The 12800-nt window shown below is 39.0% G+C and overlaps 1 protein-coding gene across 1 annotated transcript in view; it reads left to right on the forward strand.

The window, feature by feature from the left end:
- ipo11 (importin 11) overlaps nt 1–12800 on the forward strand; it is a 118901-nt gene that overhangs the window by 70433 nt on the left and 35668 nt on the right. Inside the window, exon 22 of the mRNA XM_003446075.5 lies at nt 647–723. Within this exon, the coding sequence (XP_003446123.1) occupies nt 647–723 (77 nt within the window). The remainder of the gene's footprint in view (nt 1–646; nt 724–12800) is intronic.

Here is a 12800-nt window from a genome sequence, read left to right on the forward strand (position 1 = left end):
TCTGTCTGCCGCGCTGGAGAGCTTCATTGTTCAGCATTCAGCATGCCATGTCTGTCTTGCAGTAGAAACCCTCAGTCTTAATATCTATTTTCCTATCTTTTAGTCTACTTGATAAACAGTGGTGCCCTAAATATTTGTTTGCTTGGTTTACAGCTGAAATCGGGTTTCTTTCTTTCTTTTCTTTTTTTTTGTTTGCTTCTAAGGTTGTGTTGTGCTTATAATATCCTGATGATGTGTCAATAACACATTTAGTAACCTAAAAATGTAAATGAACTGTGTATTCAAACATTTTCCTGCTAGATACCTAATATTAGTTCTTTTTATATAGACTACAACTTCCATTTCAATTTGCTTAGTGGACTTCATTTATAGCCAAAATTTAGCCATTCGATGTTGCTTTTATGATATTTTCCTTTTTCTTTGTACACAACCTTCATAATTCCTTGTTTTTCCTCCGTTTTAAATCCCCGTGACCTTCTTTCTCTTCCTGTAATATTTGTCATGTTGCTGTTTCTCATCCAATTTTCTTTTGCCATCTCTAATCTAATGAACATCTCTTTTGTTACTTCTTGTTTTTTGCTCTTTCTCTCTCATCTTGCTTTTTACTTTGCCCTTGTCTGCCTCTCATCATCATGTCATCATGCAGGTTGGTGACTTTGGAGAACAGCCCAGCCATCACTCCAGAGCTGCTCAGAATTTTCCAGAACATGTCAGCTTTGCTAGGTGAGCTCACATGATGTTTCTTTGTTTGCCGGTTTGCCTGGCCTGGTTTATGACCACACACACACTCCCCAAAATAACTTTATGGCATTTTATATGCAGATCACATCGTTGTTTAGAAAGGAAGCTGTCACAATAATATGAAGAATAATGCGACTATAATGCATTTTAGAGCGGGTTTCCTGTATAATGGTTATATTTATTTGTATATGTGTTGTTATGAAGAGAGAGACAAAAAACATTTCACTCCAGAAATGGTCATAACCGTGATGCAAAATTGCTGCACAATCCCCCCAAAAACAAGCCAGCGTTGTCAGATCAAATAGTTGAGAATCACAGAGAAGGGGAAGGTTGATGCAATCCATGACCGTGGACTTAATTTTCATAGTTTCATTACCTCAGGCTATTGTAGCTTGTAAAGATCAGAGTTGTGGCTTTGCAGTTGCCTCAAGGCATCAGAGTCACTACTCTTGGTCTGTAGGCAGCTGCGAGGGGTGGCAGACTGAATAGAAGTGGCTGGGTGATTTATCACGGGCCCACAGCACTGGGATGCACCTCACATGTTCTACTCTGTAGTGGTGTATGTGTGTGGCCTTGCGTGTGATGAGGAATAGTATTGATTTAGTGCTTCTGCACATAACGAGTGATATGACCACTAGTGTAGCTTGATTGGCTTGGTGGAGCATTTGATCACTTACAGTGTGGCTGGGAATCATGAGACAAGAGCAAAGGACTTGGGTTGACAGTTATGGATTGATGTATTAGAGGATGAGGGAATTAAAGAGGATGAAGAAAGGGGAAAGCTTGATAAAACTTGGCATGGAGGTGGAGAATGAAAAGGAATTATTTAAAAAGTGATTGCTGAAAAATTCATAAAGAGAAAGTCACATAAAAGAAAGTTTGTGCATTGGAGGAGCGTGGACATGGATGGATGAAAGATAAGAGAAGGCCTTATCTAGTGCTGAACAGAAACAGGAAACCAAGGAGATGAAAACAGCAGGAAAAGGGATGCTTTTTTTGCAAGGCATCACTGCTAGTTATGTTAAATTTTAGACCAATCACAGAAAATTACAGAGAGGTGGCAGGAAGGTGACAAAAACAAATACTGTTGCCAAGAAACCAAAAAAGAGAAGTGAAAAAGCATACCAAATCCTAGTGATAGAAAAACTGTTTTAAATTCAGATTAAAGTTTGTGGGAAGGAGGTGATCACAATGAGTCCAATCATTCAGGAACATTTTGCTGAACATTTTTCAGCACAGAAGATGAACTAATAATGCAAATAACATTTATGCACTCGTAGAAGTCTTGACTGTGTGATTGAAAGACGTCAGCCCTGATTGCCTCCACTTGATTGACGAAGATCTGTCATATAATCAGTGCGTGCTGATCAGCTGCCATATTACTGGTTTAAGTGGGCTTAATGAGTGTATCGAAGGAGAGAAGACAGACTGTAATATTGATAAGAGGGTGTCAGATTAAAGAACAGCAAAAAATTGAAGGTTTAATGGTGGGAAATGAGAGACCGATACACATGGACAGATAAGGTTCTGTAGAAATGGAGATTGACAGATGAAAGTGGAAACACAAATTCCAGGAGAAAAATGAACTCGGTCATAAAGGTATATGAGAAAAGGCTGTGATGGTATTTCACATTAGATGAAAGGTTTACTTTCACACATCCATTCAGCACCATTTATCTCCCTAATATGCAGTTTAACTCATAAGGGCTCAAATGTGGGCTGCAGTGATTAGTTTCAAATTAGGAAATTAATAGTCTATTTAGATAACAAATTGGTTATTAAAGTGATTTTGCAAGCAGAAATGCCATATTACATCATGTATCCATCCTCCCAGTGATCCAACAGCAGCCTCATGTGTTAAAACGCTGAAAACAAATAATAATTCTTTCTCATCAGAGGCTGCAATAGAGAAACAATATCTCTCCCTTAAGAATAGATCCTGCTTTGCCAACATCCATCTTGGTCAATATAATGTGACTCATTTTGTGACCCAAATATGCTTATAATTATTACCATTTTCTGTGTTTACTTCGGAGACCTTGCTCGCCTTTCTGTCAATATTTGGTTCAGTGACGATGAGTGCCACTTTACTCTGGCCATGCCAGACACATTAATGCAAGGAAAAGGAAAAAAGCTTTCACATTTCTGCAGGTACAAGGAAACTGGATTCCATTAGTATTAAAATAAATAAATAAATGAGGGGCAAATGCATTGTTTTTCTTTTTTGTTGTTGTTATTGTTTTTTAAATACAAGTCATGTTTGTATATTCATAAAAAAGATCTGGGCTAAATCTTTGGAGTTTTCTATACATATGTCTAATATCAAAAAGTGTTGGCGAGTTTCTAATTATTCATACAGACATATCATCTTTTCATGTTAAACTGTGCTTCTGTATCTAAAATAGATTTAGATTAGGTATTGATGTTGCACATATTAGCTTAGTGCAATAGTTTTACTGTTATGTCATATTAGGACTAGAGCTGGGCGATATAAGATTTTTTCATATCACGATATGTTTTTTTCATTTCAGGCGATAACGATATATATCACGATATAAGCCAAATAACTATATTTGTAAGATTTAAATGTGCCGTTGCTCACAAGTAAAATGTGAAATAATTAGCAGCTTGTTTTAATTAAAATATTTATTTCCCATAATAAGTTCAACAGGGTAGATGTACTTAAGGAACATGAGACTTCAGTTTCAGATAAATAAAGGCAAATATTGCAAACTACACAAAAGGCAGCCGCTAAAGCGTTTAAGTTTCAAAATAGAACAAACAAAACAGACCACTAAATTGTCAATTCCACTTAGAAACAAAATATTAATTCTAAAAATAAATCTTAGTTTGTTTTACAGAAGAACAGACAAAATTGACTAACTTTTGTCAATATCAAATAAACTGAGAACTAAAAGGAAATTCTCAATCTCTCCTTGTTGTATAGCTTAGCTTTTCAAACAGTTTTAACAGTGACTTTAGCCTGACAAAAGCCGAATGACGAATTAGCGCTTTCAGTCAAAGATTGAGCATGCACCGCTTTATTGTATTTCCAGCCTCGCTTTCGGCACAATTTACAGTGCGCGCTACTCTGTTTTTTGTCAGACTTGAAATAGCCGAAATACCTTCACATTACGGAACTTCTGTGGCCCTTCCGTTCGACAAGCTCTCCGGCATTGGAACCATCATCTGTTTTTTCTTCGGTAACCTTCGCTCACGCTCTCGGTTGATTTTTCTCTAGTTGGCAAACTCATTTCCTTCATTACCTGGGCAGCCCGGCTGCAAAAACAAATACACATGTGCGCCTTGGCGCTTGTGCTGTACGTAACAAGTCACGTGACGTGACGCTGCGGCTGTGATTGGTTCGGCTCTGCGCTACTTAATTTGGATTGGCTGTTCTTTTTTTTTTTTTAAGAGGACAAGAGAGATGAGGCCTATCGCAATAGTTAAATTTTTCTATCGAGAAAAAGTTATTTCGCAATACATATCGTTATCGTTCTATCGCCCAGCTCTAATTAGGACTGATAATTCTTAACACAAGGGCTGTTTAATAGCACTTATTAAGCTTTCAGCCACATCTCATTGACAACTTATTTCTTCTTGCTTCTGCTATGAGATAAAGGATCCAGTTTTTAGTCTTTCAGTCATGTCACGATTGAGCAATCTGAAATTGTCTTCTCTCTGTTGCTGTCTTTAAAGTCAAGAATGATCAGTGGGCCTCAGTTAGTCAGGCCCCTGTTATCTTAGCTGTTATCAAATTTTCAAAAACTCTTAACAAGTGCGCTGGTTTTAAGATAGTACTTTGCCGTCAGTAGATGTTTTCACTATTGTAGCATTTGTGCATGTGTGCAGCTATTTTAGGCTATGCTTGCTGCTACGTTAATGAGTCGAATAACCCAGATGATAAGACTTTAAATTACTGCCACTTGTCAGCCCTAAGTACTTTCTCTACAGCTTGTTCCCTTTTCCTGTCTCTGTCTTATGTTCTTGTGAAAATCAGTTTCTCCCAAGGTTATGTTTGCATGTTTAAAGCTCATTAATTGCATTCAATGTGCTTGTGAGTGCAAGTATTAGATAGAAATTTCAAAGCTGCTATGTTCAAAGATGATAGCTCAGAGGTGATGATCACAGGTTTGAACAAATCAGGAAACACTTCGAAAAGCTGTGATTTAACGCTGGGAAGAACAAGAAGTTAAATAGAGAAACATTTTTCCTTTAAAACATGCATTTATTTCCATATACCAATGACAAATTTTATACAAGAACTAAAGTTGCCTGTGTTTTGTAATCTATCTCTTTCATCAGTCTTCAGCTAGTCATCATCTTTGGCTAGTTTTCACTAGAACATCTGGTGGTTCATTTATTTTGCCCACGGAGAGCAATGGAGGGATGTGGACCATTGAGATAGTCTGGCTCGCTAGGATGTTGGAGCTTGCCAGGTATGTGGCCTGGCCTGCCTGATAAAGAGCCCTGCTCCATCATTGCTGAACTGGAGGAGAAAATTCCCTAATTAGAATGTCAAGAGCCTTGCTTTGGCTAAATTGTTAGACTAGCACTACGCTCTGTATCACTGCCACCACACTCTGAACTAGGACACATTTCAGCTGTGTGTGGTGCTCTGACTTGTGATGATGGAGCACAAGCATAGAAGTTTCTCTCTTCTCTCTTACTGGCGTTACACTGACTAATGTGTGCAAGAAATAGAGATAAGTAGCCATTTTAATGTACTTTACTTTGTCCCTTCAGTGTTGAGAAACTCAGCAGTTCAAAGTTTTGGTCGAAAGGTTCATAGTTTTGGTCAGAAACAAACGCATTAGTGTTGTATTAATTTAAAAACGGAGAAATATAAAACAGAGAAAATCACAAAATGTAGAGATCTTTTAAAACCAGTGATTGCTTATCTTCTCATAACAAGAGATAAATGGAAGTCGTGTGTAGCTCTTGCAGCCATATATACTAATTTTCATAAGCTTTTTGTTATTTTAGCCTGTGTCTTCAAATACCTTTATTTTGGTCCAAATGGTCATCCAAAATTCTACAATGAGGCTTTGCAGTGTTTACTTTTTGCCGTTTCCTAACAGCTGCAAAGATCCTGGGTTCACAGAAAGGTCTCTGCCATCTAAGGTCTTTCTGTGTGGACTCTGAATCGTTCCTGTGTAGGTTGTCTCTGGGTGCTCCGATTTGATCCCACAGTCCAAAACATGCATGTATTTAGTGATTCTAAACTGGCCGTAGGTCTTAATGTGAGCATGAATGTTTCTGTCTCTCTGTGTTAGCCCTGTGATAGACTGGGTGTACCCTGTGCCCCTCTCTGTGACAGCCTGGATAGGCTCCAGCTCCCTTGCAAACCTAAATTGGATAAGCAGTAAAGAAAATAGATGGTTGCATTGAATTCTAAGATGATGAATGTTCAGTTATATAAAGCAAAAAATCTGCAAATACTCAGCTTTAGGATGCTACTACCAGGATATGTTTAAAACATTGCCAGATGAGTGACTGGTAATCAAACTAGTAGTGTCAGTATATTAGCCTGCCTCCTGGTTGATAAATTGAAACAGAACTGCTTCATGACCTTGCTGAAGTAATAACATACTGCTGCACACAGTCAAGTCAGAGCCGCTGACAGATGAGAGATCTGTTTGCACTTGATAAGTGTTAGCTCACCGTTGTGGGCATTTTGTGTTTGTAGAGGGTGATGGCCAGCAGTAAGCATAAAAAGGGGTAATGGCACCAACCAGTTCCCCACATTTGCTTCTATCATTCTGAAAATTTTGATGAAAGAAAGTTAATTTAGCCTTAAAATGAAAAAGAAATGTTATATTAAAGTCTCAGGTGTGTTGTTAAAACCTAGCTGGTAATGGCTTAAAAGTTCCTTTCTTGGCTGTTAGGCACTAACCATTAGTGTAGTTGTTCTTTTTGTACACCAATATACAGTTATTGTTACAGAATGACTCCCTAAACTCATATTTCGACTATAATAAATTTTTCCTAAGTATGTTGGTTTGCACTTTTGTCCACAGCAAGGTCCTGGGTTTGAATCCACCATCTGGCTGGGGCCTTTCTGTGTGGAGTTTCATTATCTCCATCGCTGCATGGGTTCTCTCTGTGTACCCCCACTTCTTCCTACAGTCCAAAGATGTGCACTTAGTAGTGTTAGGTTAATTATTGATTCTAAATTAAGTATGAATGTGAGTGTGAATGGTTGTCTGTTTCTCTGTGTTAGCCTTGTGACAGTCTGGCAGCATATCCATGGGGAATCATACCTCTCTCCGTACAATAGCTCGGGTAGTTTCCAACCCCACCCCCCAACGAGTATGAATCGGATAAGCGGAAAAGAACCGATAGATGGACACAGTAAACAAAGATGAAAGTGAATTTCACTGGTATCATTTTTTCCAACATATTGTATAGATATATCATTGTCTGTGGGGTCTTTCGTTTGTTTGTGTTGTTTTTTGTTTGGTTTTTTTTTGTTCCAACAATTATCCAGTGCCATCAGAGCTGTTGTGCAAAAATATTGGCCAGGCACAGATGAATCAGGCAATCCTGCTAAGGGCATATGAAAGCTCTCTGAGGGAATTGCTAACATTTCTCATAATGTAGACTCACAGTTAACTGCCCCTGTTAATGTGTTTCCTGGATCAATCTGAACAACCCCATTAGACGACAAGCTTTTTATTACAGGTTTCCTAACTGTAAGTAATGGCTTTGATTATAGCTATCACATATGTTGGAAATATTTGGCCTTATTTGATGCATCGATAGAGGAAGCGGTAACATCTTATCATCTTTTCTCCCATTTTGATATTATACTCCACAAGGGCTCTTCTTACAGTCTAATAACTTCAGATATACTCTCCATGTTTAACCTGGAGTTCCTCATGCATTAACCAGTGTGAGATGTTTGAGACTTTTTTTTGCTGGCTACAGAGCTTGGAGAGAGCTTCTCATGACTGCTGTAATCTCATACTTTCACCTTGGAATATTTCAGAGCATTAACAAGGTCTAGTATTTATTAACACTTTGAAATAACACTTTTTAAAATTCGTTCCAGAGGTTTTACACTTGGAATTTCTTTCTTTCTTTTTTTTTTAGGATTTGTATTCAAGAGATATCATGACTTGTCACTTTTCTGTGAAGTTTTATGCATTTGAAGGCTGTTAAACCCCCGAGCCTAGGGCTTTGCTGATCTCCAACTTATTGTAGCTGGCTGACTAGAATGAGCCCAACAAACATTATCTGTCCTTGTTTCGCTTCATTGCAAATTTTGGCGCAGCTTTTTTGCTATCTGTTCACTTTCCTTACTTTGCAAACATTTTCACCCTAATCACAGATTATAAACTGAAAATTGTGCAATAGTGGAATTGTGGAATATGACCACATGTTTTAGAAGTACCCAGCAACCATTAGTGGTACTTCAGGGACTGTTATCGCAGTCAGATGTGAGTCTCATTTCCCAGCTAATGTTGATAACTGAAGCGGATTTTGCAGCATATGCCCAGGGCTATGAAGGATGTACTCACTAAAGCTTAATCAGTGCTTTAGCATCTGTTTTTGTGACTATTTGATTATGACGGTGTGTGCGTGGAGGGGGTGATTGTGTCCTCCCTTCCCACATCTTTGTTAAAATTTAATTGCTTTTATAGTGTTTGGCAAAACAGCCTATTCTGATTTAGACTAATTTGTATTCCTTAGGCTTTTCTAATATTTTGTCCATGGGCATTTCTATGCATGGAAGGAGAAAAAATTAAAATAATTTCTCTATAATTCAATTGCATCCAAATCTTACTAATTAATAAAAAAATGTCCTCGTTCCCAGCTGTGTGTTCTGCACTTTTGGTGAGCGCTTTGCTGGAAACCTGAGGAAGTGCATTGTCCCTTTTCAAAAACATTTGAAAGAGAATTTTTTACCCCTTAGCTGTAAAAGGCTGATGGGATAGTGGCGTCATCCTGTGGAACAGGTGGCCTTCAATATGGACACCCAAGTTTGTGAATGTGATAACTCGAGAACGAAGTAACGTAGGAGTTTGAAATTAATAGTATAGGTGTATCTCCTAAGTCTCAGACTAGTTCTGATCTCACTGACCTTGACCATCACTCAGAGGTCAAGTTTTCTGAAAATCTTTGGAACGGGATAAGTCCAGAAGGAAGTCACCTAGGATTTTCAAATTGATACCATAGGTCTACCTACTAGAAGGCTGAGGGCTACCACTGGTTACCATCAGTTGCAGACATTTTTTTGTTGTTCATTTGGAACCTGAGTGTTTATTTCCAGACCATCATAATTGTGCTTTCAGGATTGCACTTTTCATATCTCACTGTAAGACCAGTCACAACATAGAACCCAGGAGAGAACAACAAAGGTAGAGAATAGCATTTATCAGGCTGTTGTGTTGATGTAAAAAGAAGCCAATATGTAGAAGCTGAGTCACACTAAATCCTCCATCCTTTAGTTCCTGCCGTATTAGTGTCACACCGAAATTGTCTGGGGATGCTGTGTGGAAATGGAAGTGAATTTACTTCCAATAACCAGAAAGATGCAGTGTTGTTTTGTCAGGCTGTTTGTATTCATACATGGACACTGGGGGTGGCCTGGGTTCATTTGCAATCGTGAGGGATGTGAATGATGAAAGTCTTATCAAGTCCAGGCCTCGGTACTCTGGGCTGCCCAGAATAAGAATTACATTCTTTGTATATTTTTTCTTTTAATATTAATTCGTGTTTTTTCCTCTATATGTTGATAGCTACACAAAACTCTTCTTCATAGGGCATTACCAGAATATGTACACATCTTATCAGCTTGACATGGCAGGAGTGTTTGTGGTGGTTCCATTATGGAGGGACAGGGACTGGAGAGATGTCACAAGCATTTAACTACCTCTTATTTTGCCTTTGGCATTAAAGACAATGCAGCATGTGTAACTGTGCTTGCAGGTAAGATTAAGTATTTTTGAGTGTAATCATATGGTGTCACTGAAGTGTGATAATGGGGGTGACAGTATTTTCACAGGCATAGAAAAAAAAACAGTCTACTCTTTGTTTATGTTAGAACTAAACTGTTTAGAAGAGAGAGTTTTTCATCAGTTGATTTTATTTTCCCTGGACTGCCTCAAAGAGATTCTGGCAAACCATCAGGCGACTCAGGAGAGGAAAGCATTGCTCTACCTGCACTGTGTACAGTGTGCAGATGGAGCACTGCTGACTTCAACTGAGGACATTGTCAGGTGTTGGAGTACTTTGAGGATCTCCTTAATCCTACTGACATGTCTTCTGTAGAAGAAGCAGAGTCTGGGGTAGAGGGGGGTGACTTGTCTATCTCTGGGGGTGAGGTCACTGAAGCAGTTTAAGAACTCCTTAGAGGCAGATCTCCTGGTTTGGATGAGGTTTGTGCCTCTACAATGTTGTGTGAAGATCAGGGCCGGTACCTCTAGATTGACAGACCGAGATGGTGGGTCCCATCTTCAAAAAAGGGTTCGGAGGGTGTGCTCCAAGTATAGGGGGATCACACGCCTCCGCCTGCCTGGGAAAGTCTATGCCAGGGTGGTGGAAAGAAGTCCCTCCGTTAGTAGTACCTCTGATACAGGAGGAACAATTTGGTTTTCATCCTGGTCGTGAAACACTGGACCATCTTTACCCGCTTGTGGATCCTCGAGGGGGCATGGGAATTTGCCCAACCAGTGTACATGTCTTTTGTGGACTTGGTGAAGGCATTCGTTGCATCCGTTGCTATAGGCCTTTCAGTCCTTATACAGCCTTTGTAAGAGCTTGGTCCGTGTAGCCGGCAATAAAGTGGACTTGTTTTTGGTGGGTGTTGGACTCTGCCAGGGCTGCCCTTTGTCACCGATTCTGTCCATAATTTTGATGGACAGAATTTCTAGGTGTAGCCAAGTGGCAGAAGGTTTCCACTTGGGTGGTCTCAGAATTTCATCTCTGCTTTTTGCAGATGATGTGCTTCTGTTAGCTTCATCAGGTGACTGCCTCCAGCTTCCAATGGAGTGGTTCGCAACTGAGTGTGAATGACAATCAGCACCTCCAAATCTGAGGCCATGGTCCTCAGCTGGAAAAGGGTGGAGTGCCGACTCTGGGTCAGGGACAAGTTCATGCCCCAAGTGGAGGAGTTTAAGTATCTTGGGGTCTTGTTTACAAGTCAGGGGAGAAGGGAGCGGGAGATCAGCAGATGGATTGGTGCTGCGGCTGCAGTGATGCAGATGCTGTACGCTGGACGTTGTTATGAATATGACTGTTTGATTGTCTGCTAGGTGGCGCCTCCATGGCATGCATAGTTAATTACACCTCTGGACTGACTAATATAAGTTTGCTTGTTGGCACACACCTCCCAAGAAGTTTGTACTTTTTGATGTCTGATATTAGTCTGTTACTAATTAGCATTGATTAGCAGATATCTGTATCTGCATTTCATTTGTACAGTTTGTGGATGAAGCTCAAAAACCAATCTAGTTAGGGTAGAATACTCAGTCATCTTCTTTTAAATATGATCAATTCTGTTTCCAAAAAATAAATTTAAAAAATGGCAGCAACAAAATTTGAAGCACGAAATGAATGAGTGATGTCATGGTGTCTGTGTCCTTCTTTCATATTGTAAATGTTCTGATGACAGACCCATGCTTAAATCATTATCATTTAAATAAATATCTTTTTGGCAACTAAAATATGCGTGCTGCTGATCACGATCACGGCTTGGTAGTCTTGTCTGCTTGGAGGTCATATCTACTGGTAGAACCTTGTACAGTCCCACTTCAAAGACAGTTTACTCAGTAAAACAGTTAATATTTTTAAAAACCTGTAAGAAATATATGAAATAATTTTTACTAAGTTTCCTGAAAAATTTCCTGCTCTGTGTTGTGTGCATTTCAAATTTGAATTGTCTGTGTGGGTATTTTGGTCCTTCCAGTATCATGTAGCTCACTCAATTAAGATTTTAGGTAAGCATAACTGATCTATTGTATACACTTAAGGTACCATCTTATCAGAAAGTACACATTTAAGAAGAGGAATGAAATACAAGTAATAACCAGCTAAAGTAATATAAAAAGCCTAGCCCCGACTGTGATCAAACAGAATATCAAATAATAGTTATTTCTTGTCAATCAATGTCTACAGTGCACAACTCTGTTTTTTTTACCCTCTTGGGGAAGATTTATGGTGAAACAACCTGGTTTTCCCCTCAAAGTTGCTCTATTTGGTGGATTGTAGAATAACAGACAAATGATTAATGTAACATTCACCACTCTTCTGAAAATTTGTTTTTCCTCTCAGAGCCCTTCATTTCAAGGTTACATATCAAACCAGATTAACCTTGTTGCCACATTTTTAGTACACCCCACTAGTTTCCCTGTCATATGAACTGAAATAGCTTTTAAACTGCGCCTGGGGTATTCATGCTAAGCTCACTCATAAAAGCCCCTTTCCATGTTTGTTCCAGTCTTGGCCTTTAGAGACCTGCTGGTAGAATCTCAGCTCAAAGCAGTTATATTAGATGCTGATCGGTTCTCACTGGAGGTTTGCTGTGAGAGCTCTGCCACCAGCCAGAGCCCACCAGTAGTTTAAATCAGCCTATTTTTGGCAACTTGTAACTGTTTTCAGTTACACAGTGTGAATTGAGGCATATTTTAGAGAAACATGAATGAGATATTTAAGTACATACTATAGCCAACTTTCATTTTGTGTCTTGTTTTATGAATTGCATCAATTGTTTGAACAAAGTTGCTTACTTAGTAGTTCTATTTTTGCAGTCACAACAAAAGAAACTTGCTAAAGAGCTATGTTTAGTTTGGCATGTGCTCAGGCTATTCTATTTACCCTATATTTGTTTGTGTACAGAAACATGTATGCAGTAATTGTCTTGTTGGCACAAATTATAATTTGCAGCTAGAGCAGGTATTGTGAAAGCAGGAGGTATTGCTTTCTTTTGAATTTGATTCAATAATGTTTAATAAAATCACTGGTGTCACTGACAGCACAGTGATGGATTAGCCACCCACGTGTTTTCCTTTCCTTTCAGGTTACCTTGATAGGAATAAAATGAGTTAGACACAACA

The sequence above is a fragment of the Oreochromis niloticus genome, linkage group LG12, assembly GCF_001858045.2.
Source record: "Oreochromis niloticus isolate F11D_XX linkage group LG12, O_niloticus_UMD_NMBU, whole genome shotgun sequence".
NCBI lineage: Eukaryota > Metazoa > Chordata > Actinopteri > Cichliformes > Cichlidae > Oreochromis > Oreochromis niloticus.